The sequence below is a fragment of the Misgurnus anguillicaudatus genome, chromosome 2 (genome assembly GCF_027580225.2).
Source record: "Misgurnus anguillicaudatus chromosome 2, ASM2758022v2, whole genome shotgun sequence".
In the NCBI taxonomy this organism is placed as follows: Eukaryota; Metazoa; Chordata; class Actinopteri; order Cypriniformes; family Cobitidae; genus Misgurnus; species Misgurnus anguillicaudatus.
The window spans coordinates 49,105,222-49,132,906 of record NC_073338.2 but is presented as its reverse complement, the minus strand read 5'-3'; the positions used below and the strand labels follow the sequence as shown (position 1 = coordinate 49,132,906).

General features: G+C 36.3%; 3 protein-coding genes across 4 annotated transcripts in view; 2 read left to right on the top strand and 1 right to left on the bottom strand.

The window, feature by feature from the left end:
* LOC129443162 (acetyl-coenzyme A synthetase, cytoplasmic) overlaps window positions 1-18,560 on the bottom strand; it is a 47,367-nt gene extending 28,807 nt beyond the window's left edge. The window contains exon 1 of the mRNA XM_073857042.1: window positions 18,496-18,560. The gene's annotated coding sequence lies outside the window, so the exon portion shown is untranslated. The remainder of the gene's footprint in view (window positions 1-18,495) is intronic.
* On the top strand, window positions 651-16,930 carry LOC141351027 (NADH dehydrogenase [ubiquinone] flavoprotein 2, mitochondrial-like). Its single transcript, XM_073857044.1, has 8 exons — window positions 651-807; window positions 1,520-1,582; window positions 3,000-3,062; window positions 3,266-3,391; window positions 3,603-3,762; window positions 4,499-4,608; window positions 15,402-15,478; window positions 16,751-16,930. Exons 1-8 carry the CDS (start codon window positions 766-768, stop codon window positions 16,842-16,844), a joined length of 735 nt encoding a protein of 244 aa, XP_073713145.1. The 5' UTR covers window positions 651-765; the 3' UTR covers window positions 16,845-16,930.
* Window positions 18,561-19,222: 662 nt separating the features above from the next.
* The window catches only part of LOC129443161 (ankyrin repeat domain-containing protein 12), a 66,281-nt gene continuing 57,818 nt past the window's right edge, over window positions 19,223-27,685 (top strand). For both annotated transcript variants that reach the window (XM_055203594.2, XM_055203593.2), the window contains exon 1: window positions 19,223-19,420. The gene's annotated coding sequence lies outside the window, so the exon portion shown is untranslated. The remainder of the gene's footprint in view (window positions 19,421-27,685) is intronic.

The window sequence follows — 27,685 nt, the reverse complement described above, 5'->3', positions numbered from 1 at the left end:
GATCGCGCAACTTTCAGACGCTTTCAAAACGAAACTACAGAGATCAGCCGCTTAGTTTTTATCAATGAAAGGCTAAAAATAGCGCTGTTCACCGAATGTTCACGCCAGAAGTCAAAAAAGATGTGAAACTTGTGTTTAATACCTCAGATTAGATAAATGGGCGGAGAGAAGGCGGTCGCGTGTGACTGTTCCAACGCATTCAACCACATGTGCGTTCCGCACCTCCAAAGCGATCCGATCGAAAGTGGTTTCGACCACCTCTGGATGTGGTTGAAAGTGGTCGAAAGTGGACGAGCTCAAAACGTTTTGAACACCGTTTACACCTGGCATTAACGTCGTCCACTTGTGATCCGATCGACGAAAACACATGTTAATGCCAAGTGTAAACAGCCTCTGTGTTCGATTATACAGACTGGGCGCTTAATGTTTGCGAAACCGAGCTCAACCAAGCTCGCTTTGTGATAGATTATAAAGATTCATCGCTTATTGCTTTAGATTCAACGATTCAATATTGAAAAAAAAAACTTTACTGCATTGTAAAAATGATATATATATATATTTACATTACCAAAGAATGGAAACATTAAACATGCGTATTTACAAACAAATAAACGTAAAAACCCCAAAGCTTTATTTGCCTGATCTCGCTCTGTATTCGATTATACAGATCTGGCGCTCAGTCCGTATCCAGACCAACTCAATCGATATCGCAGTGATTGATGTCCGCCATTGCTGGAGTTTAGTGTGACCGAGCGCGTTTAAAAGATGTTTTCAGCGTTACCTCTGCGCTCTTTGGTGTCTTATGCGGTAGGATTATTTTATGTTTGTCTTTGTAATTTAATCTAGGAGAATCGTAGAGAAATCATTCGGAAACAGTGCAAAAACACAGAGTTGACATCTGTGCAAGGACACGAAGCTAAAGCGCTAACCGCTAATATTCATGTCTGGCTGTGTTTATATTTAGTTTAAATGTGAATTAAACGGTTTTAGTTTACAAGATACTGACTAAACCCGAACACACAAAAGTGTACAACGACGTACATGACAAAAAACCCAAATATTAAGTGATGTTTGCAAACAGTATACCATTTGTACATAATGTATACTGTAACTGCAGTCTATACTGTATGTACTTAATGCACAGTTATTTGAAAAACTGTATTTTAATTGCGCTTCAAGTCAAACATCTACAAAGGATTTAAGTGTTAATATACAGATGGTTATTGTTAAAATACATAGTCATATTTTTATAGTTGTGTGTGTAGATATATATATATATATAAGTTGTAATGTACTTTACACTGCACATCTGTAAAAAAACTGTTAACATAATTTTTCTCTCTATGTATACTGTATGTAAGTAGTTGCAGACAAAATCCATACAGAGTTTCTGGACACACACTTTTCTTGTGTGTGTGCACACTTGGCGAATAAAGCACATTGTATTTTTTCTTACTAAACATTTATTACTGTGTAGTTGTTCATTAATAAATGTCCCTGTCATATTTGTTTTTTTCAGGCAAGGCAAGTCCGTAGCCTGCATCAGACATCAGCTCGAGCTGGCGCAGGCGGCATCTTTGTGGTGAGGCTTTAGGTTTTTGTACATACTGTATACATGGGGATTACCTTAAATGATTACTGCACTTTCATAAAACAAATTTACTCACCCCCATATCATCCAAGATGTTGATGTCTTTCTTTTTTAGTCGAGAAAAAATTACATTTTTGGAGGAAACATTCCCGGATTTTTCTCAATTTAATAGACTTTATTGGACCTCAACAGTTTACAAAGCCCCCTAAATTGGGTCTCATATAGTGAAACATACTTTTGGCCAAGAAAAATAAAACATCCACTTCTAAACCACCACTTCTCATCTTGCACTAGCCGTGTCATAATTACATATGTGAAACACACACTTGCAGACCATTTTAAACAAAAAACTGACACAAATACATTATTTTGTATTGTTCCACATACAACAATGGTCTACACACTTTCTACACACTTGTAAACATTGGAGTGGTAGTTTTGCATATGTCATGCGTGACCTTTTTACGTGATTACATAATATGTAAGGGCACGCTGGATACCCTTGTATGACATGCGGATGGGGGTGAGTAAATTATCGGGATTTTTTAATGAATGTGGGATATTCCTTTGCCTATATTAAAGCATAATTTCCCCCCAAGGTCCACTTTTCAAATGTTATTCATACACATACTGTACACACACACACACACACACACACACATATACATATAGATGCTAGACATAAAGATTCATATATGTGAGCCTGGACCACAAAACCAGTCTTAATAGCACTGGTATATTTAAAGCAAAAGCCAAATATACATTGAATGGGTCAAAATTCTAAATTTTCCCTTTATGACAAAAATCATTAGCATATTATGTAAAGGTCATGTTCCCTAAAGATATTTTGTAAATCTCCCACCATAATTTTTTTTCAAATATTGAATCTAACAAACCATACATCAATGAAAAGTTTATAAATTCCACCTTCATATAATTTATAAATTGTAATTAAAAAAATTGACCTTTATGACTGGTTTTGTGGTCCAGGGTCTCTCATTTAAAATGAAATGAATGTCACCCAAAAATGAAAATACTGTCGTAATTTTCTTATCCTCATGTTGTTCTAAACCTGTATGAATTATTTTTTTCTGATGAACACAAAAGAAGATATTTTAATAAATGATGGTATCTACACAGCTGATTGTAACCATTGACTTCCATAGTAGGAAAAACAAATATGATGGAATTTGTCATTTATCAAAATATTTTCTTTTGTGTTCATCAAAATAACTAAAGTCTTACAGGTTTAGAACAACATGAGAATACAAAATTTTTAATTTTCGGGTGAACTTTATTTATTTGCAAATTAAATATTTTCATTTTGTTCAATATAAAATTGTCCTTCATAGTGGCTAATGAAGAGTAAAATGTGTTTATTGTGATTTATGTAATGTCTTTATTCCAGCACAGAGACACACCAGACAACAATCCAGATACTCCATTTGATTTTACCCCAGAAAACATGAAGGTGAGGCACCCATTATTTGCAGCAAACATAACAACTAAACACTTTCATAGTATTTATTTTCATTGTATCTGTCATATGATCTAGGGTATGTTTTATATTAATATTGTGTATTATTTTTTGCAAAGTGCATTTTACTTGTGTAGAAAAAACGACCAAAAATGTTGAACAAACAGACATGTGATGTGATTGTTGTTGTTACACAGAGAGTCGAGGCAATAATTAATAATTACCCAGAGGGGCACAAAGCAGCCGCCACTATTCCTGTGCTGGACTTGGCCCAGAGGCAACATGGATGGCTTCCTATTTCGGCAATGAATAAAGTGGCAGAGGTCCTGTTTTCCTTAATAAATACAGGGATCTCACTATTGAGAAAACCTGGAAATTGTGATATTCGAACCTTGAAAAAATGATGGGGAAAAGTGTCTCTCTAAATAATAATAATAATAATAATACAATAAATACTTGGTAATTCTGACCCGCAAATAATAACTTATTGGTATATTTGGTGTAATAACATTGTGTCTCCTGCAGGTGGCAGAGGTCCTGGGCATTGCTCCTATGAGAGTGTATGAAGTTGCAACATTTTATACCATGTTCCTCCGCAAGCCAGTGGGAAAGTACCACGTCCAGATCTGTACCACCACGCCGTGTATGCTCTGCGACTCTGACAGCATCCTGGAGGCCATCAAGAACAAACTAGGTAAGCAAGAACTAATCCAGTCCATCGCAGGTGAGTTGCAGAGATTAAAGCATAAAGCATACTTTGTTTTTTGAGAGTATGTCTTTCAAAGTACACTTCATTCTAAAATTTCTGGTTTTATTTCATTTTGAAATAATATTTGGGGGATAATTGAAAAAATGTCAGTGTGGTGTAACAGTCTGTGCCAATTGGTGTAACTAGTATTTTTTAAAATTAAAATATAAATATATTCATACTTTTTTTTGGAATAAAATATAATCATCTTGTTTAGTGTAATATGATTTTTTTACATACATTTTTACATAATTTGTCAAAGATTATTTAGAAAACAGAGCTGTTTTCAGCATAAATCAGGACAAATATTACAAAAATGCATTAAAATGTACATTAAGAAATAACTAATAAAATGACATTTTTTATGATTACGCTTATATGCCATCAAGGTGTATAAAATATGTAATATTTCTCATTCTTTAGCAATTGGCGGTTACACAATTAGATTTTTTTTAGGTCCATTCTGTCTTAACTTTCATAAAAATGTTGCAAATGTAATTTTTTATTGCATGAAATGAACATAAATACACGATGTGCATAAAATAAACCTGATGCATGCATGCTTTTAAAACAAGTTTTTTTTCTCATCTTGCCGAACCGTTTTTGCCACTGACCTGTGTAACATTTCTGTAAAGTGAGTTATGTTGCTTGACTGTCAACTAAAAGTTATTTTTTCTTTTAGGTATCAAAGTCGGTGAGACCACAGCCGACCAACTATTCACCCTATCAGAAGTTGAATGCCTTGGTGCTTGTGTGAACGCCCCAATGGTCCAAATCAATGATAACTATTATGTGAGTATGATCACAAATCTTCTTCTGTGTGTTGCTACTATACAAAGTGTCTAGTTTTAATGTGACCTCTAGGGGAGGCACTTTCTCTGAAATGAACAATGTGCCTGTATGAATGTCAATGTGTTGAAGAGTACCGTAACACTGGTGGCAATAGATTGTTACTAGTCTTAATTTAAATGACAGTAAATAACTTTGACTTGATTTAATTAAAATGACTGGAGGATGATATACAGGATGTGATGTAAAAAGATAAAAATGTATAGAGGAAGGGTTTGCCCTTTTTTTAAAAGTAGTGTTTGTCAATATAAAACGTGGCATTTCTTTGCTGGGACGTTGTGAGAAATACTGCATGTTCGCTTAAAGCTATGTTGTTTTGCATTTACCTGGTCAAATTTTTATGAGATCATAGTTTTCACTTATTTTATCACACATCTGTCAGGTAAGGAGCTCTGTACCTGGTAATTGTTCCTCCTTCTTATGCAAACTTCGTGTAGGGCACTATAAATCCGTTTTATTTTTCCCCAAATTCCGTTTTATGATTTTCAAATTCCGTGTTTTCTGTTTTTATTTTTCTGGATTATGGTTTTAATAGTTATATTAAATTTTAGTTATCAAAAAGCATATCTTATCAACTGAAAACATTAAACAAATACAATTTAACAACAATTCATTGAAAGTTTTATTTAAAATTACATATAGGCCAGAGTTGTATAGTACTTAAGTATTTTTACTTTCTACATAAAAGTACATTTTCAATTATTCGCATTTTATTAGTTTTTTTCTTTGGAAAACAAACATTCCAAAACATATTATCATAATTTTTACTCCACTACATTTCATAATTTCAAGTTTTTGTTTTATATTTAATATTTAAGTATATTAAACATCTAGTAATTTTTTGTACTTTTACTTAAGTAAAAACATTTTTCGTACTTTTACTTAAGAAAGTGGTGTAGTGCAGGGTATACGCAGGTATACGGAGTATACCCACCTCTTTATTTGATGGCATGGGGTATAAACACTTCTACTGGGGGCATAGATTAAGAGTATACCCACTTCTACTATGGGCATAAACTAAGAGTATACCCACTTCTCCAGACACCACTACACCACTTGGTATAGACACTAAAACAATGCAGTAAAATACTGAAATAAACACTCTTACCAATCAGAAACCTCCATTAACAATCTCAGAATAATTGACCTTCGTCTAGGGCTGTCACGATTATGAAGTCTGGCTGATGGTTAATTGACTAATAAATTGTGCCGATTATGACGATTATTTCACTGGGCTTTGCTGGTTATGACGATTAATTTACTATTTTATTGCTTTGACATGTAATTCTCATACTTTTTGTTTGTTCATGAAATAATTTTCACATTGTTGTGATTATTTAAATGAAATTAAAGTTTTCAAGTTTTACCTAGCAATGAATATTAACACACATAACACATATTTAAAAGTAATTATTTAGTAATAGTTCACACTGCTTAAGTTTTGCAGCATTTCTTTAAATGTAATTGTTTTCCACAGTATTGAATGGTTTTGCAATGTATCGCATTACACTGTCAGTTAAAGAACGCCATCTAATATTGTCTCGTTTATACAGGCCCTACAGCTCCCCCTTGTGTTTTTTAGAGAGATGTGCAATCATTGCAGTGATCTGAAATCATCACGATGAGGTCAAACAATCGTGATGAGACAATTATGTAATCATTGTGACAGCCCTACCTCCGTCTGATACAGTCTTAAACACACACAGAGCTACTGAAATGAGCTGCTCTGAGAAACAGCCAATCAGACCAGAGCTCTACATTATTATTCATGACCCTTTCAAATAAGTTAATAATTGACCATTTCATTCTGGGGACACATCCTAGATTTGTAAATGCACATGTAAAACCATCTCTGGATATTGTGTGCACTTAATAAAGCCACATATCTTTTATGTAGATATCATAGAACAATTTAATCTTTGAAAAGTAACTAAAGAGCATTCGGTTAATATATTATTATCAATTTTTTACACTTTTGCATCTGATCTGAGCTTCTCAATTGGCCATCTCTCTTTGAAATACCTGATGATTTAAGATCATCATTAATATCTGCTGTAAAGTTACACACTTCGATTTGATATTTAAGGGTATTTTCCCAGAGGGAAAAACTTTCAATCTCTCTGATGAAGCTAGGGCTGGGATAAAAAAAATTGAAACGATTAATCTAGCGATTATTTTTTTCAATGCATCGATTAATGCTACTACTCTACGGCGCCGCCATTTTGGGTCTGACGAATCAACGCGCATATTTTGCGTCAACGTATTTTTTGCGACATTGTCGACGTGTTGTCCCAGCCCTAGATCCAAAACGGAAGTGACTTAAAATGCAATTCATTGACATGCTGCTAGAGACAGCTCCAAAAGGGAGTCAATACCCATAGACCCCAATGTTAAAATGCCCAACTTTACAGTAGTATAAATAATATGTATACAGCCTTGCACAAAACGTCTATATAGCTAATTTTGCCTTTCATGACAACTGTGACCGGGTGAATTTTTTAATTTAAACTCAATTGTTTAAATTATACTAAGCCTTTAAATTATGCATAATTAAGTGTGTGGCCACTTGGGGTGGGCGTGGTTCAGCCACTTCAGCTTCACCCAAGTCCCACCTCTTTAACCATTTTTGTTTATCTGCGAGTGAAGCGGTCAAGATGGCGACGGCAGACCCCGCCTACTATTGGTTTTTCAAAAATTTATACTATTGGCTCTTCACAAACCTACGGGTGACTATATTAAAAGAACCAACCTCATGTCACTTAAAGTTAACCAACAAAGGAACTAGGCGAATGTGACCTCAGTCCTTTTGGTGTTCACAATATAGTGGATCAAAAAAGGGCCCAGTTCTTTTTTTTTACTTTTCGGAACTGAAGTGATCTTCGACCCTTCGAGCCATTGATTTTTATGTTAAAATGAAACTCATAGCGGACCTCATTGCTTTCTCATGTCAAAAAGAAATCAAACCACAAAAGAACCCAAAAGCGAACCATACTTCCATACGTGGTCTGAGTACGGTTCACTTTTGGGTCCTTATAGGGGGTCGGAGATCACTTGGTTTGTTCACTTATACACACTGAACTGCTCCGAGAGCATTTTGACGGCTCAAATAAACTAGGTGTGAAAACACCCTGGTTTGAGGTTTATTTAAATGCCTTAACTAAGTAATAATAATTGTTTTAGAGAACTGTGCAACCTTTCCTATGCTTTATTTGAATATGGAGATTTCTTTTCCATTCAAAACTCAACCGACAGTGGTTACTTATATACAGAGGCCTGTCCCATAAAGTGCATAAAAACACTCAAGGTTACAGGGTTCATTTTGAGTTGACAAACCAAACCAATACGATCAGGCTTTGTTGGTCTAAAATCACATTACACTCTCCTTACGATGTGCAGTACAAGGTATACATTTTCTGGTCTACCACTGACCTGTTAAATTAACCATGTAACATACAGTTATCAGTGTTTGGATTTATTTGTAATAACCACACATTTACCATGGTCTTACTATAGTAACCATAGTGTAACAATTGTATTTTTAAAGTATAACATTTTGTAACATTAATAGTAATCAATATACCAAATTACATGCTTAGTACCTTTTACTAATAAAACCATGAGTAATTTTTCTAATAGTTTGCATGTAAGGGCGCACTCATATTATCCAAAACATCTCCCAGCGCGATTGTCACCCCTCCCTACTCCCCCAGATGCACGCACTCACACTGTACTTTATTGATCCGAGCCCGGGCATGATTTCGTCATTAAGATGCGATTTAAAAAAAAAAGCAGGAAGTAAAGTGCTCCCTTAACACTGGAACCCATCGTAATGTTAAGTCTGTTTTTTTTCTTCCGAGTCGTTTGTTGCACGATGACACACTGCCCCTTCACATGCCATCGTATTGTGTAGTTTATCTGTCACGTGTGCAGTTCGGCACTCACGAAACCCTCCTGCGCGCATCAAAAGGCAGATGAAGGTGAGTGGTAGCACAATTGACGTCTCTTATTTTGAATTGCGCTGACACCATAACATTCCTCGTCTGAGCGTAAAGGCCGTTTCACACGGTACGCGGCAACCGCGAGTGTTTAGTTCTTTTTTTCAATAGGAGACGTGCGGGAAAGCGGCAAAACGGTGGCGGTTACAGAGGTAAAGCAGAGATGGTCCACACGTCTTGGTCATGCATCCAAAGTCCTGTCCCTTCTCCGGACATGGCACTTAATGGCAAGCGCTTAATGAAGCCGCGTGGCGATTTTGCCACTTGCCGCGTACCGTGTGAAACGGCCTTAAGTAAAACTCGCTCCAGCCCACCTCTGCAACCCAGCCGAGGCGCAATTAACCAAACCTACAGAGAGATCACACTAGTCAAACCAACCAGGATTTGGGGGTCAAACGCGCCCTAGCGCAGTTTGGTTTGGATAATGTAATAACACTGCACGATATTAAGAAAATTTTCGATTCTACTGTTGAATGTTGCCGTAACTGAATTTCTTGCGATATATTGTTTCCCTAGAGAAATACTATTTTATTAGCTATTTTTTTTAAATCATTTATATTATGTAATAAATTACTAAATACTTAAATACTACGTTACTAAAATAAACAGGAAATACATATTTTTCTGATGAAATTAAATGTAAGTTAGGAAAAAAAACCACAATTTCAAACGTACCGTTCTTTTTTATTATCATCCATCTGCTTTGAGCCGCTAGGTTGACTTTTGCGCAAGCGGTCTTGCCAATAGCATAACAGTATAAGACCTACATGGTGGGTATTTATTAAGGCCCCTTCTGATTGGTTTAATTTGGACAATCTAAGCATGCAACACACATGATAGACACTTTAAAAAAAATTAAGTTATCGCAACTTTCAGTGATATGGATATTATAATTTGTTGATATCGTGCATCCCTAGTACCCAAAACCCATAATTGGCATGAACTAATCCTAAACTTACCTGGCTTGCCAACTAAACCCTCTTCATGGTACAGGCCCCAGGTTGACGAAGTCTCAGTGTAAGCTTGTTTGTGTTAAACAAAGCCCTCAATGACCCGCTAGGTTAATGATGCAATTAGTTGTGGCGCTGGACTGTTTTATAAAGAGTCATCAACCGTGTGTGATTCACCCGTGTGAAATGGGTTAATCCTACGATTAATCATGCACTGAGGTTGTTTGGTGTCACTTTTTTGAGTTTTTGTAGTTTCTAATGTAAAGACTGAAATCTTCCCGGAGGAAACTTGTGTGAGATTTTATCTACATGACTGTACCGCTTTTAGATTACTCCATACAGACCAAGACAGCTGTGGTTTAGAGATCACTCACATATGCAAATGACTTGCATTGAGTGTCACAAGTGGTGAACTAGGGAGTTTAATTTCTTAGTTATTATTCTAAGTAATTGTAACACATTCATGTTTCAGTCAGTCTCAAAAGTTGTAGTAGTTCATCTATCTAATACATATGAATGAATCAATCTCAAAACCTGTCATCATCATTTCACCCCGAAATATACAGTCATGTTCAAAATAATAGCAGTACAATGTGACTAACCAGAATAATCAAGGTTTTTAGTATATTTTTTATTGCTACGTGGCAAACAAGTTACCAGTAGGTTCAGTAGATTCTCAGAAAACAAACAAGACCCAGCATTCATGATATGCACGCTCTTAAGGCTGTGCAATTGGGCAATTAGTTGAAAGGGGTGTGTTCAAAAAAATAGCAGTGTCTACCTTTGACTGTACAAACTCAAAACTATTTTGTACAAACATTTTTTTTCTGGGATTAAGCAATCCTGTGAATCACTAAACAAATATTTAGTTGTATGACCACAGTTTTTTAAAACTGCTTGACATCTGTGTGGCATGGAGTCAACCAACTTGTGGCGCCTCTCAGCTGTTATTCCACTCCATGATTCTTTAACAACATTCCACAATTCATTCACATTTCTTGGTTTTGCTTCAGAAACAGCATTTTTTATATCACCCCACAAGTTCTCAATTGGATTAAGGTCTGGAGATTGGGCTGGCCACTCCATAACATTAATTTTGTTGGTTTGGAACCAAGACTTTGCCCGTTTACTAGTGTGTTTTGGGTTATTGTCTTGTTGAAACAACCATTTCAAGGGCATGTCCTCTTCAGCATAGGGCAACATGACCTCTTCAAGTATTTTAACATATGCAAACTGATCCATGATCCCTGGTATGCGATAAATAGGCCCAACACCATAGTAGGAGAAACATGCCCATATCATGATGCTTGCACCTCCATGCTTCACTGTCTTCACTGTGTACTGTGGCTTGAATTCAGAGTTTGGGGGTCGTCTCACAAACTGCCTGTGGCCCTTGGACCCAAAAAGAACAATTTTACTCTCATCAGTCCACAAAATGTTCCTCCATTTCTCTTTAGGCCAGTTGATGTGTTCTTTGGCAAATTGTAACCTTTTCTGCACATGCCTTTTTTTTAACAGAGGGACTTTGCGGGGGATTCTTGAAAATAGATTAGCTTCACACAAACGTCTTCTAACTGTCACAGTACTTACAGGTAACTCCAGACTGTCTTTGATCATCCTGGAGGTGATCATTGGCTGAGCCTTTGCCATTCTGGTTATTCTTCTATCCATTTTGATGGTTGTCTTCCGTTTTCTTCCACGTCTCTCTGGTTTTGCTCTCCATTTTAAGGCATTGGAGATCATTTTATCTGAACAGCCTATCATTTTTTGCACCTCTTTATAGGTTTTCCCCTCTCCAATCAACTTTTTAATCAAAGTACGCTGTTCTTCTGAACAATGTCTTGAACGACCCATTTTCCTCAGCTTTAAATGCATGTTCAACAAGTGTTGGCTTCATCCTTAAATAGGGGCCGCCTGATTCACACCTGTTTCTTCACAAAATTGATGACCTCAGTGATTGAATGCCACACTGCTATTTTTTTGAACACACCCCTTTCAACTAATTGCCCAATTGCACAGCCTTAAGAGCGTGCATATCATGAATGCTGGGTCTTGTTTGTTTTCTGAAAATCTACTGAACCTACTGGTAACTTGTTTGCCACGTAGCAATAAAAAATATACTAAAAACCTTGATTATTCTGGTTAGTCACATTGTACTGCTATTATTTTGAACAAGACTGTAAGTACAGTTATTTTTTAATAGCCAATTTTTGTACCATTTTGATCTTTTATCCGTTGTGTTATTTTATGGCTATTTTCATGAGGTATTATTTACATAAATAATCTTCCCCAGTTTGATAATGTAGAAAAGAAATTTTAGGGCACATATTACGAAAAATCCACTTTTACAAAATGTTTGGACATAAATGTGCGTTTTGATTTTCTTGTGATGTCACACTGAAAAAGCCCCGCCCACAGCCACTGACCAGTTTATTTTACCCGAATGATTTCTAAATGTGTTTGTTGGCACGTTGCAGCGCTAAATATACTATTGTCTCGGACTGTATCACAGAAATCAGATCTATTTTGACTCGAAAGTGTTCACTGTCTGTTGTTAAGGGAGTTATGAGCTGTAGCTCATTTGCATTGAAAGGTACAGATGTGAAAACAGTGCTTTTTTGCATCCACCCAACTAGGGGCATTTTGGACATGCTATAATAAATGATCTGTGGGGTATTTTGAGCCGAAACTTCACAGACCCATTCTAAGCAAACCTAAGACTTTAAGTTCATCTTGTAAAATGCGCATCATTGTAGACTTTTACATTAGAGGTTCCCAACCTTTTGCAACTTACGGCCCACCAATGACTGTTTATTCTGAGGACCCCCTTTCTAAACATGATAGTATCAATGCAGAATAACAAAAAACAACAATGCATTCTGACATGCCTTTCACATTACTAAAGGTACACCTAGTGGTACCCCTGTAGATGAATGGGTAATGTCATTGCTTCCAATGGAAAAACCAAACCACATAGGTGTAATTTTGAGCCGAAAAAAAACATTTAAAGTGGAAGATGTAAAGGTGGACTTTTAGGCTTAGATTTTATTAGTACTCAAGGGTAGAAATTGAGAAATTACATCTTTAAAGGTAAAATATACAGCCGCAGAAAACATTAAGAGGCCTTTTTAAGACATTTATCTAAATGTACTATTTAAAGGTATAAGTAAAAATTATTATTTTTTGTTTCATTCTACCAACTACCAAAAACATTTCTGCCAAATTCCTAATAAAAAAATAATGTTTTTATTTGCTAAAAAAAGATTCAGATTTTGAATAGGCTTACTGCAAAGAAAACAAGTTCAAATTCATTTTTTAAGAACACAATGCTAATGTTTTAATATTTATTTTAGGAACAATTCAAAAGTGAATATTTGATAAAATAAAAACATCACGTGTCCTTTCATGGTCTTAGTCTTGTACATTGCTGTTGTGTTGTGGTGACTTTACGTCACTCCTGAGGTTCACTGTCCGAAGTCAACAGACACTGGACTGAAATGAAAACAGTAGGCTACATGTAGACATGATTATAAAAGGCAAAACTGAAGTGGTCTATTCATTTTTTCAGAGGCTTTATTAAAAATGATTTCTACCTCTACACATTCAGTGAATTAAAATGCATCTTTATTTGACGCATAAGCCAAACTGAAAGTATCTTGCACGTCTAAAAATTACGCGAAAGGGGGAAACCCCGAGCTTCAGAAAGTGATGCAAAATGCACATCAAAAAGTGGCGCTACAGTAGGGAATTTAAAACTGACCTAGGGTTGAGGATTTTGCTTCCTTTCAAGGTATTGTACACTGGAGTGTGCATTGCGGACAGCTATTGTAGATGCCACCTTCTTTTTAATGTGGCACAACGCGGGCGTGCTGTTTATGACCCCATTCACATATTGTTACTGCATCTGAATGAACATACGTTCTATCTGACGTTACTGCTGTTGTGATATTTAAATATGAATGGGCTTTTAGATCATGCATCTTGAATGAGTGTTTTTAATTCATAAGAAAAATCGATTTATAAAAATCATTTGTCCGTAGCATAGACTGTAAAAAAAGATGGACGTAATTGTAATGAATTGAAGCCAAAAATGTCTGACCATGGTCGCCCCCATGTTACGTAAAAACTTCAGTTTGGAGCCAAGGCATGCGCAGAAGGAATCGTCCGTGGAGCCAGAGGCAGAGCCGCGGTATCAAACTTTCGTCCAAACGCTCGCGCGACCAATTAAACCGATCATAACGACACGCCACGATTCTATTAGGGATGCACCGATATGGAAATTTTGGCCGATAACTCTTTAAATTTGGGGTCCGATAACCGATATCTATAGGCCAATAAATATTCATATTATTTTCACAATGAAAAACTCGCAGACCGCGGACATCTTGTCTTTGCGCTAGACTGGCATACTCTTCTTAAGCCCGCAACACGTGTCATCTTTGTGCTATGTCACAGAAAGCACCAATCAAAACTCCACATGGCCAGCAATGAGCAAGTGAAGTGGTTCAACAAACCAAAATAATCCATCATTTATCGGCTGTCATTTATCGGCCTAATTTTGCTATCAGACCGATAACCGATAATATTAAAAATAAGCACTTATCGGCCGATAACGATATGTCAGCCGATATATCGTGCATCCCTAGTTTCTATAGCATCAAATTACTAGCTAAAATGAAACTTATCACAAAAATGAACACTTGAACATATATCAGCGTTATAACAAATACTTGAAAGGACCAAAACCATCTTTCGTAAACTTTTATTGTAAGTGTAAATATTTTTTTATTTAGAGCAGAGTCCCATTCGTTTGAATGGAGAGGGTGTGGTTTATGACTCGTACTGCAGCCAGCCACCAGAGGCTTCACTTTTCACGACTTATGGGGCACACCCAGTCCGTAGTCTACCACTGCCTACGCGGCCAACCAGATGGCGCTAGAGGGACCACTGGTGGGCCGCGGCCCACTGTTTAAGAATCACTGCTCAGTCAGAATTTTTTTTTGTGATTGTTGCGGCCAAAATACTTGTTCTTGCGGCACGTTTTCTTAAAAAATGCAATGGAATATGCAGGATAAAATTAAATTTTATGCGATGAAATTGTGAGAACTTGCCAAAATTGCGCAAACTTGCAAAAACTGTGTGAAATTGAAAAAACTGTTTGCAGCTTTTCATTGATGTTCACGTCGTGTAATAACATCACTTCCTAACATTCCCATGACAACTGGGGACATGGCTGCGCATGTGTGAAGTAAATGCAACATTTTTCAACTTTCTGCTAAGATATATATGACTTTTTGCTACGAAAATGCAGGGGCTAAGAAATCGTGCAAGCCCCGCATATTTTGAGAGCAGAAATCTGCAATTTATGCTGTGAAAGTGCGGCGCATTTAAAAAATGCCCCCCCCCCCATAAATATGCATACTTTGGCTGATTATATATTGAATCATTCGATCTCATAATTGCGTTTTCTGGAGGGACTGCCTGCTTTAAATTATATTCTAGTATTGCAGTAATAAAAAAATTATTGGAATCACAATTAAGAATAAAGGTAATTGATAATATTAAAGAAATAAAGACTTTGATGTTATTGATAATTTGGGCAGATCTGCTCTATTTTCAAAAAATAAAATGTTCTCAGTAGGGTATAACTTTCTTGTAGGTTATAAATGCCTTGGCTTATACAACTGATGCTTTGTAAAGATGGGGTGAAATGAAAGAAAATGGAGGCTTACTTCTTTTGAATGAGTGTTTAATGTGTTCTGCTTGTATTTTTCTTTGATTTGATTTATAGGAGGATCTAAAACCATCAGACATTGAGCAGATCATAGATGAGCTGAAAGCAGGGAGAGTTCCCCCACCTGGTCCTCGGTACGAAGGCCTTTTCCTACTTTCTATCTTCACTTTCTCTTAAAACAGGGCTAGGCAAAAAAAAAATCTTTATAATTATTTTTTTTATAATATTTGTTTTCTCAATATTATTTATATTTGTCCACAATTATACTCTGAACCTAGATTGTAATTGTGTAAAGTATAGAATTCAATTAGTGCTGCCGCACGATTAGTTGCGACTAATCGTTTGCAGAATAAAAGTTTTTGTTTACATAATAAATGTGTGTGTACTGTGTATAATAATTATGTTTATATAAACACACACACATAAATGTAAATTTTAAGAAAAAATATATTTATATAATAAATATTTATATTTATATATAATATAGATTATATATAAATATAAACATGTATATACACATGCAAATGTTTCTTAATTATATACATGCATGTGTGTATGTGTATTTATACATAATTATTATACACAATACACCCACATATATTATGTAAACAAAAACTTTTATTCTGCAAACGATTAGTCGCGACTAATCGTGAGGCAGCACTAAATTCAATGCAGATAAAATATAAACAAGTGAATAAGTAATAAATAATCGACAACGGGCCGTTAAATAAGTAGAAAATATTCCAAGGTGGTAATGCGGCATGACGCGAAGTGCCATTACACCGTGGGTGTGCATTATTTTCAAATAATTCAAAGGACCGGAGTCAATACCACAGACTAAGACCTTGCTCTGGCGTTATTTTAAGACATTTGACAGGTCAGATGTGCGTTTATCGAAAAATAATGCATAATTGTGGAAGATTTCTCAACCAATCAGAATTAAGCATTTACCATCGTTGTGGTATAAAAATGTATAATACAAATGACGCACTAAACAAAACACACCACATATTTTGTACAGTGGCCCAAATACCAATAAATATTTTCCCAAACATTGGGCCAAGCCCTAGTAAATTAAATGACCCAATTCAAAGGAAAGCACATTTTAGTTTTGAGTTCAAATTGTTGTACGGGACTACCATTAACACAAGCTTATTAAAGGGATTGACCATTAGACAAAGGTCAAATGTTAGGTATAGGAGGCTGAGCATAAGATTAATTTACAGAGACCCATATTGTTTACACTTTATAAAGATAATATGCATCCCACGTATCTACTCCAAAAATAGCACAATTAAACTGTGGTTAAGTACATTATGTGATGTTGGTTAATAAATCATTTAGCACGCCAAGAATGTTTTAACTGTATTTTAAGCTGTTATTTAATATAATCTTGCTTCCATCAGGAATGGCCGTTTCTCATGTGAACCTGCTGGTGGGTTAACTTCACTGACAGAACCACCTCCTGGACCGGGTGTTGGCGTGAGACCCGACCTATAAGCAAACCGACCCATCGTCCATTATCTGACTTGAGTCCCTGTACACATCGGAGATGCTATGTAAATAAAATGTTATCATTAATTATACCCAACAGGTCCACTGTGATTCTTTGATGGCTTTGAGTTTTATGTTTTGAGCATTATCAAAAAATGACAACCAAACACAAAAAAACTGTGTGATACCAGAGTGTTTTACTCGGATAACCCTGTCAGGTGAAGTCTGTGTGGTATGTTTGATAGTAAAGAAGTATTTGCATTATCAACCCTATTCACAGGGTTTTTTAGTGTTTATTTCAAACAAAAGACATAAACATGTAGGTTTTGGTCTTCTATTACTTTTATTTGATAATACAAACAAATTTGATTGACAATGAGGAAATCTGGTTTATAAATAACTTAAACAGCGATAGATGTTTAAACAAGGTTTGAATCACAAGACACATTACTGGGGTGTATTCCAGAAAGCGGGGTTAACTTACCATCAGTAAAACCTTGAACTTTCGGTTGATTAAAACGAAACCTGCCAACCCTGATCATGTCGGTTCCAAAACACCTGATAAACGTTAGTTCAATCAACTTTCTACTGGTAACCGAGAGTTTATGCGCACACACAGGGAATACGTAAAGACTTTTTCAATTTCAAACATACCTGGGTATGTCACACAAGTTTTCTGATATACCCCCCTGCTCCACAACCTTGTGGTTTTTCATACCCAACCTTAACTGTACTATTACACCACTTGACAATCCTCATAAGAAATGTACTGTGGTTGTACCATGGTTGATGCTTTGGCTTAACCCTTACGAAAATAAACCATGGTTTTACTAGTACAGGTAAAACCAAAATACCATGGTTACTGTAGTAAAACCATGTTTTTTGCTAAATTTAATCAATACACCAAAAACCATGGTTACTACACTTTTACCACAATAAAACATGGTTCATTTTCGTAAAGGAAAGATGTGATGGCCAACAATGCTGGTGTGTATGTGTACAACATGCAATAGCAATTCTTGTGTCCAATGACAGGCTGAAGTTCAATGACACACAACTGCTATTCAGATAAACACAACAAGTGCACTAAACCATAAATAACTTTGGCAAAATAATTTTAATGTATATATTTAATGTTTTCCTCCATTATACTGCAATAATTTGATGTTTTTGGGGCATTTCTTTGCAAATACTGAAAATCTGCATATCATGTTTACAATTTGTTATTGAACTTGACAAAACGCATTACCAAAACTGTTTTTTATGCCAACCAAGAGCATATGCCATCATAATTCTTTGTGTACTTTCTTGCGAGTGTTCAAACTGTGACCTACTTCTGCACGAGACAGCTGCAATGCCATATTTTTAACAAGATCACCTCTTCAAACCACAACAGTCACGTTTCATGCAACTAACTACACTAGCTGCTCTGTGCACGTGAATAAGCAGCGCCCATCCCCCATATGCGCCGATGTTTTATTCGAGCTCTTTCTGCAACATAATACCAGCCCGTCCACTGCGCATGCGCGAACTGTCCTTTCCTACATCACGTAAATAACCAAACTGCGCCACAACAACGGTGAGCCCGACAAATCACATAGTCTGCGCTTATAATAACAAAATGAATACTTTTAATTTGATCGCGACTCTCAAATACCTGCTTCACCTCTCCGCGCGCCATCTCCGACTTTCTGAACGTTTCCTGAACGTTTGCACTCGCTCTCTCGTCGCTGCGTCGGGCGGAAGGGGTGACGTCACAGTGCGCAGCGTCAGTCCCCAACCCCAAAGAAATAAAGCCAAAACAAAACTTTAAAGCGTGAGATGATAAGCACAAAATACAGCGAATGCACTTCATTTGTAAAGTGAATGAAAATCGTATGGGACTTTTATATTAAGCCAGCAAATTAACGTTATTACCTGTATTATGGTAAATAAATCTGACCATGAAAAGAGAAAGTGAAACGCACACGAAAATAAACAAATTTAACTACTTTTAATAACACATACCATATTTCTTTTTCTGCATACAAATCCTACATTAAACTAAATGTAATTGCGATGCTTTGTCAAAGTTCAGCTCAGTAAAACTCATGTATTGTGTTACACATTAGAAAACACAATAATTTAAGAACAAAATAAATAAGTTGAATGAAATAAAATAGCCAATATAGCAAAGAAACAAATAGATTGTAAAAGATAAAATCTTACAGAAGATAAAAGGATAAAATATAAATAAACAGGGGAAATTATTTAAAAGCGAAATATCAGTGCATGGAAACTCTAGCAGCAGAACGAGAGCTGTATCATGGTCATGCGCAGAAGCCTTCTGAGCGCGGAGGATCACATGACTGCGCCTCAGCCAATGGCTGTCGCGGCTTTGCGTGTTTTTTGCTCGAGCTTTTCTTAGACACGAACTGACGGCGATGTTTTCAAAACCAGTACCGAGAGACGTCACACAGCCGTAGGGTTAATGTTCCGTTTTTACCCGCCGACACGCACATTTCATTTACGTAAACATTATCGATATTCGGTCCTCTGTTCGTGAGTGAATGACGACGAGGAAGTCGAAGAGCTTTGCAACGGTAAGCGGAAAGTTTTCGTTGTTTTGTCTGTGGGCTTGCGATTACAGAAAACGCATTTACTTCATGACCAGCTACGAATACCTTAACCTGCCAGTCAGAAAATTAAACATAAGTGACTAGCGTGGGATTTTAAGCCTTGTGAAATTGTATTCAGCACGTTGAAGCAGCACATACAGGGTTGTGCTCACTAGCGTTTAGTGCGCCGTGCACGAGTCAGTGACAGGCGCGTTTGGTGCGCGCGGGCGTGAAGCCCTGGAGGGGCCCGCATGTCTCATAAACCCACTGCGGGCTCATTGTCTGTGCGTGAGAGGGGTGGCGCAGTCCGCAGCATGATACTGTCTCCTATAGATTTCACATGTTTGAAGTTTAGGTTAGATTTGTATCCGCATTGCATTGGCAGCTTTGCATTATTTGTCATTTGAATTATTACCCCAAGCGCATACACGTTCCTTATTATAAATTCATGTGCACATAAATATTATATTTCCACGTGCATTTAAATCCACGGGGCATGCGAATGTATTTCTGCTTTTGTTGCATTCAGCGCAGTTGCAGCTGTGCATTGTAATATTGTATCCATGCATGCAGCTTGGGGTGTGTGATACCACAAAGCTTTATTTGGTGGTGACCGTCCTTCGCTCACAAACCTTTTGTCTAAAGGACGCGTCGAGGCGTCTTCAGCTGTGCAACACCAGCTTGAAACATTCAGTCGCATTTTATTTGTTTTCTTTTGATGACATAACGCGTTACTACATTGTTTACTATGAGCACAATCTAATTGACACGAATCATGCTTTTACTCCACATCTCATACACTGGCCAAAACAGTTATTTCTGTACTAAATGGACAGGAGATGTGATGGATATCATTCTTAATCTTCCATTGCAGAATGCAAAAATATTAAAAAGATTTTTGCAAGCAGCTGCATCATGAATTATTGTTAAGTAATAATAATAGAAATTCTCAGAATATGTAAAAAAGAGGTGTTCAGCTGTAGTTGACATCTGATTCACATAATCCTGGTTCCTTTGTTTTGAAAAAAACCGAAAGGCACATTTAAGTAGTTAGGGTTAGTTTCCGAATGTTTTTTGGATAATCGTATAAATAATTTTTGAAGATAGTATTTGCATTGTTTATATAATATAATAATAATAATTTATAGAAATACACATAATGGTATTCATCTTCGTGTGATCAAGATGCATAGAATTGGTTACTTTTGTAGTCATTGTATGTAAATTAAACCACTATTATAATAATAAAAATTATAAAATGTGAGGCCAATATAGATTTAAAATTCGTACATTTGACACATTAATGGAATTTGTAATATGACCATTTAAATATTTTTAGATGTATTTTTGATGTTTATGTTTAGAGAGGGGAAATTTGATATTCATTTTAGCCTTTTAGTATGGAGTTTAGGTCAGGTGTCTACACCCACTCTTACACCCATTCTTGCTCACGCACTTGCAAAATGACATATTAGGGATTATCCAGAAATCCAATTTTTCTACAGCTGCTGGGCCACCGTCCAACGAGCGCTTGTGGTTCTTGCTGTTTTTCCATTGACCCTCTTTAAAGTCACAGGGTTCGTGCAGTTGATATGATGAACAAAAACAGGCTGTTACTGTTAAGGTTATAGTAGTGTCATTTTGCCTCCCAATGCGATGTTTATGTTAGATGCGCTGGTGCGGATGCAGTGGTGCTGATGCAGTGGCAACTTGCAGGGACTGTCAAGGCAACACGCACACATTCCAGCAAAATAACAAGATGCAGTTGAAAGCGGTTCAAATTGAGCCAAAATACAATGATGCTGACAATAAAATAATGCTCAAATGGTTGAAACCGTAAATGCAAAAAGCAGCAGTCATATTTTTTATTGAGATTTGTTAATTAAGACTTAATTAAGCATTGATTCACTTGATTTGTTTACATTTTAAATGGACACAGAAACAGCCACGCATTTTTAATTTATAAAATAGATATAGTTGCAATATAGGCATGTAAATGACCTTATTTTCTCAGTTTGTTTAAAATTAAATTAAGCTTAATGCTTATTATCTACATGCATCATATTTGTATAATGCGTCTTTATCTACAGCAGAAGCTCTCTCAGTTGTCCAACATCACATTAATTTAAATATTTCCATAATATGCATTTATTGTACAGTGTATTTTGTGTTTTATTTAATGATATAAGCCAATATTTTGGAAATGATATTTCATAATATTATTACGAATTATTTTTAGTATAAAAAATGTAAATGGTTGAAAATATTGCAAATGGTCATATTGCAATATGCATATTGTAATTGTATGCAATAACAGAATGACTGTAATACTTTAAAAAAAGTTATGTATAGTCAAAGTTTTAGGTTGATGCGGGGTTTTTTTCATCCCCTGGAGGGTCCGCCACCATTGGCTTAACTTAATACTTTACTGTAGCTTTCCTATGCTTTTCCTATATCTATTAATGTAAAGCTGCTTTGAAACAATTAACAGTTGTGAAAAGCGCAATATAAATAAAAAAAAAAGAGTGAAAATGTGTTTGTATCATTTTTAATATAACTTAAATGGATATTACAATAGTAAAGCATAGGCAAAACACGCATCGAATACCGTATAGCATTACGTAAGTGCTCAATATTGTGCAACACTATTATTATCGTAATATTTTATCTTTTAGCTAGACAAATATGTTAATGTGGAAAAATTGTACATGTAAAATAATTCCTTACACCGCAGGACTTTTCTGTATTTAAAACGAGCTAGTGAAGGCAAAAAGGTGAATCTAAGATCTTATTTGAATTGAAACCCTAAAATCTTAACACATTATGCGTCAGTTAGCAATTAACAGAGCATCTATGTGCAAGAAATCTGGCTGCAACGAGAGCTGCACCACCGCTGCACACTTCACTGCTTTGTTTACAGTCACGTCCCAGTTTTGCTTTCATTTGCGCAGATGACACGGGCACACTGCGACGTTTCTGTCGGGTTCATTCACTGCACGCTGGACGGTTAGTGGAGACGTGTTTCCACAGCGCTCGTGCGAGCATGATTTGTTTGTGCGAGAGGGAGGGAGGGAGAGAGAGGAAATAGCACGAGAGAGACAGAAACAGGCGTGCATTAGAGCTGCCTGACTCACTGTCCTACCCATTAAACATTGGCCTTTGTGCTCTGTCTGAAGCTCTCCCATGAGAGTTCCCTCTCCCCACTTCACGTTCAAACTGGATGCCATTTTTATTTCGCCGAGCTTTTTAGTACTGCACAGACCCTCTGCTTTGAAGCGTGAGGATTATTTCACAAAAAATAGGATTTGTGTGTCTTCTTGATGTTGAGAGGGGTTTGGCACATTTTTATTGTAATGTTCTTTTCGCTTGGATCTGTTTTGGTTGAAGGAAAACTGTGTTTGATTAAAGCTCCAAGGTCCTTGTTTAAGATCCAATTTCTTTACAAGTGCTGCCTTTTTCTTTTTTGTGTTTGAAGAGCTCACTGTATCACACTGACCTCTGGATCCATTACGTAAAATAAACACAGACGATTTTGAATTTTGCACAGCACAAGTATAATCTAACAGCCTTTGCATTGGCTGCCCTATCAGCAGACTCGTGCTAAATATATGCACATGCACAAGTCATTACTTTAGTTAGACACATTACACTTCTGAATGTTAAAATTATCCGGCTAATTTCATAATATTTACAACTATGATAATAGATATTAGGACTGCCTAATGATTAGTCACGACTATTCATTTGCGGAATAAAAGTTTTTGTTTACATAATTAATATACACAGTACATCAACAAATATTATGTATATATAAATACAAACACATGTATGTATTATTTTAAGGAAAATATATGTAAATATTATAATATATTTATATATGACATAAATTATATGTAATAATTATACCATACGTCAGAATGCTGTATTCTGATTGGTTGAGAAATGTTCCATGGGTATGCATTATTTTTCGATTATCCGCACACGTAACTTTTCAAATGTTTTAAAAATAGACACCAGAGCAATGTTTGTGGTAACCGCGGAATAGTGATGCTCCGATCAATGCCGATCTCCACAAAAAATACGTGGCCGATCACTATTCTGTATCGGACAGCCAATTTATTCACAGCTATTTCATGTACTACGGCTTTTATTCAGTAAGTCCTTATCGATCTAAAATCACTGTTAGTTTGATTCGTTTATAACATGCATTTAAAAAAGCAACACTCGTCAAACATAATTATTAAACATATTCTTTATTATCATTAAAATACCTGAAAAGGTTTGAAGAACAGCAATATAAATATATCCTTAAGAAATTTCCTGGAGCTGCGTGTCATCATACCTGCGTGTATTGTTCTTTCGTCTACAGCGCATTTTGAGTTTCTGCACGAGAGCGCCCCCTGGCTTTTGGATGTAGTGGCATTTCGCCATAATTCATTGAGAAGCATAGCAAACATTATCGGCCGATCGATCGGAGCATCCCTACCGCGGAATAATTGCCTCTGGTCCTTTGAATTTTTTGAAAATAATGCACACCCGCGGTGTAACGGCATTCCGCGATGGGTGTGCATTATTTTGTTATAATTCAATGGCCCGTCGTCAGTTATTCCTTATTTATAAAAATGTTTATACACATGCAAATATTTTTTAAATATATACATGGATGTGTGTGCATTTATATGTACATAATTATTATACACATTACACACACATTTAATATGTAAACAAAAACTTTTATTCTGCAAACGATTAGTTGCGACTAATCGTTAAGTAGCTCTAATAGATATAATTATGTAAAGTATGTAATTTCAGTCCATGGGCCCCTTAATGGACAGCGATGAGGAGCAGAGAACGCCAGTACATCTTGTTTCAAATTAAGTATTTTTAACCAGGCCTATAAAGACATGTACTATATAGACGGTTTCAGCAGTAACAGGTTACAACATAATCAAACGGCATTCATGGAACAAACAGAACTTCTGGTAAACTTGCAGAACAATCGGTGCATCCCTATTTATTGTGTAAAATTAATGTATACAATGTTGACTACAGATCAGCTGCCAAACCTCATCTCCTCTCGTCTTTAGAAAACTTAAATATGTGTTATTTTCGTCAAGGTTTTTGTTCCAGAGTTCAGTTTAGCCTTTAGCCAGACCATTAAACTGAGACCGGAAGTTAAGTTACGTCCAGATGCGTAACCGCAACATGCAATTTTTTTTTAACATGGGAACTTTATGCTCTTCATTTTTAATCAAGTTTTGATGTTTAGCATTAGCATTTTAGTGCATTTTTGTTTAATGCCTAATTTCCTTTTTCCCAAAAATTGGGGTGTAATTTGCGATATTGTATTTTTGTTGTATTTTTGTATTTGTTGTAATATTGTATTTTTCACAATGCAGGTTCGGTTCAGTTAGGAGGAAGAAATGTAAAACATAAAATTACTTATTATTATTATTATTATTATTATTATAATTATTACTAGGGATGGACATGAGTAATCGATTGCTCAAGTACTCGAACGTGGCATCGACGATCGATCTCGAAAACGATGACTGTGTGGGTTTATTTATTTATTTCTTGTAGATATGACAACATTTGGATATCAGGTTAGCTTTACCAGCACCTATGGTAGAAAAGACTGAGTGCTTGCTCATTCTGCTGTATAATCAGGGTTGCGACATCCTGTTTTTGGTTCGTTGCTTTGTCTCTTGTCCAAGTGCATTCAATATTAGTCAAACCGCACCAAAGTTTGTTTGGAAATGGATCGAGACCCAACTTTTCAGCAGTCTCGGATAACTTGTTTAGTGCCCACCGGGGTTCGGGTGTCACACTTACTCAAATTAATGGCACCAACCCAGCAATCACATCAGAGTTTGTTTTAATCGAACCAAACATGTCAAGTATGAACACGCCGTTACATTGCATTCACAGTATACATTTAATCAATAAGCATGTTCCCTAGGAATTAAACCCACAACCTTTTCTACTGCTAACACAAAGCTACCAATTGAGCTATGGGAATATTTTATCACCTTTTTTTTTAGGTTAGACTACTATGTTAAGAGGCTACATGAAATAATAGGCTTAATACTAAAAATAAATAAGTGTTATATTGCAAGCCAAAAAGTGTTTAAATCTAAGAATAAAGATTGAATTTACATATTATGGGTCAGCTGCCTATTAAAATTGCACAAAAGTTACTTGCATAGAGCTTCTAGTCTAAAAAAATGCTTTATTGATAAGTCAATTGTGTATGTCACAAATGTCGAACATTTCCCCTGTCGTGTGTTTCTCTTGAACGGCACGCACTTATAATTTAAGTTTCCTCTTTTTTCATGAGTCCCTTGTAAAAAAACATCTTGTGTGGGGAAGCCCCAGTGAAAGAACGTCACATTTTATCCTTCACCCTTCAAATGTCAGGCTTTGACAGCCTACAGTGGGACGACAGCGTAACTTGTGGCTTTATGGGCGTGCAGGACCCAGCTGATGTGGTGACTACAGTCTTCCTCCACTGGGGTTTTTACTACAATGGAAAAATCTTTATATACGCTCTTAAAATTAAAAGGCTCCTCTGTGTTTCTGTGCATCACAAAAGGTTTAGCAAAGAAATAACTCTCTCAGCTTATCACAAACCATTTTTGGTGGCATGATTGTCTGAACATAAGTTGATTTTTTTTCTCTGTTTTGGTCATAGTGAAAGGGCCAGCTGGAACTGTGACAATATCGTAGCTGATGTGTTGAAATGTTCAGAGTAGGGTTTTTTTTACGTCACACTGATGTTTTAATCGCTATCCAATTTGACTCTGATTTACCATCATCACAGTATTTAAGTGTGTAATTTAATTATTAATTTTAAAAACAAAATGTGCAATTTTTGCTAAGGGTCGCAAAACAGTAACAAAGGCGTAGCATGATGATGCTTTGAAGATGCTGGGAGAATAGTTGTCTTCACCTTCAGTGTGAACAGAAATCAGTCAAACGGGACTCACAAATCATGTTTATGGATGATGTAATTAAATAAAAGTTAATAACCTTACGTTATAACATAGGCCAGAATAGTGTTACTTTAAAATGTGTGCACCACTTGGCCATGTGGAAAACCCAGGATAATGCGAAACAACACACCGCTGGCTATGTTTACATGCACAAAATTTTATCCATCTGACTGAATTTAATACGATTAAAGGTTACGACAATACAGTTTACATCAGGCTTCCCACGGGTCCTTGAAATCCTTGAAAGTTTGTGAATCTGGGGGAAATAATTCAAGGCCCTTGGAAGTTGTTGAAAATATACTTGGATAGATACATTGAAAGTGCTTGAATCTATTTTATGCAAAATCCATATTCCCTGTGTAGTGTAGGATAATATCATAAAATTTCTAGCCTTTTAAGCACATGTGCTAAACTGTTCACTTTAAATGCTTATATCTTCTGTATGCGAATGTTAATTCATACCAAAATGCTTTTGTGCATAGTTGTGTTTGACACATGAAAACGTCTCGGGTTACGTATGTAACTGTTGTTCTCTGAGAAGGGAACTAGACGCCGCGTCTCCCTTGCCATACTTCCTGCGTCCCTGTAACGCCGTCTTTGGCAATATTTCATATACTTCCTGGCTCCCGCGTCACCCTGTCTTTGTCGTTAAGCTTCAACATTGGTTGAATTTGATATACACCTTCAGACACACTTACCCCTGGAAGTATCCCCAAAGTGTCACCGCAGTGACGCAGCACAAGTTCCCTCGAAAGGGAACTGTAACAATGTATCTTAAAAGGTAACATGATGTAACCTTGCTCTCACTTGAAATGTGTCCCCACATTTAGTCCTTGAATTTGAGAGTATTGGACCTGGAAAGTCCTTGAAAGGTCCTTGAATGTTAACTAAGGTGTGGGAACCCTGTTACATGCACCCTAAACATTTCAATCTGGTTAAAATGTTTGTTTACGTGTACGTTCTTCTATATACTCCAAACCGAACATCTGCGCAAGCGAACAGCCAGGGTTGCCAGTTTCGCGTATCAAAACAATCCCAATGGACACTCAAAACTATCCAAAAAGAATCCCAATGACTATTCACAGTCCAAATACTAATAACTAATGAACAAAATCCTTTCATATTTAACCTGGAAAAAGCAAACGGCGGAAACAGTTTAAACAGTAGCCCAAATCTGAACTCGAAAAAAAAGTAGAGGAGTTTGCAATGCCACCCAACGCACAACATCTGTCATAGGGTTCATGCTTAATCTCTG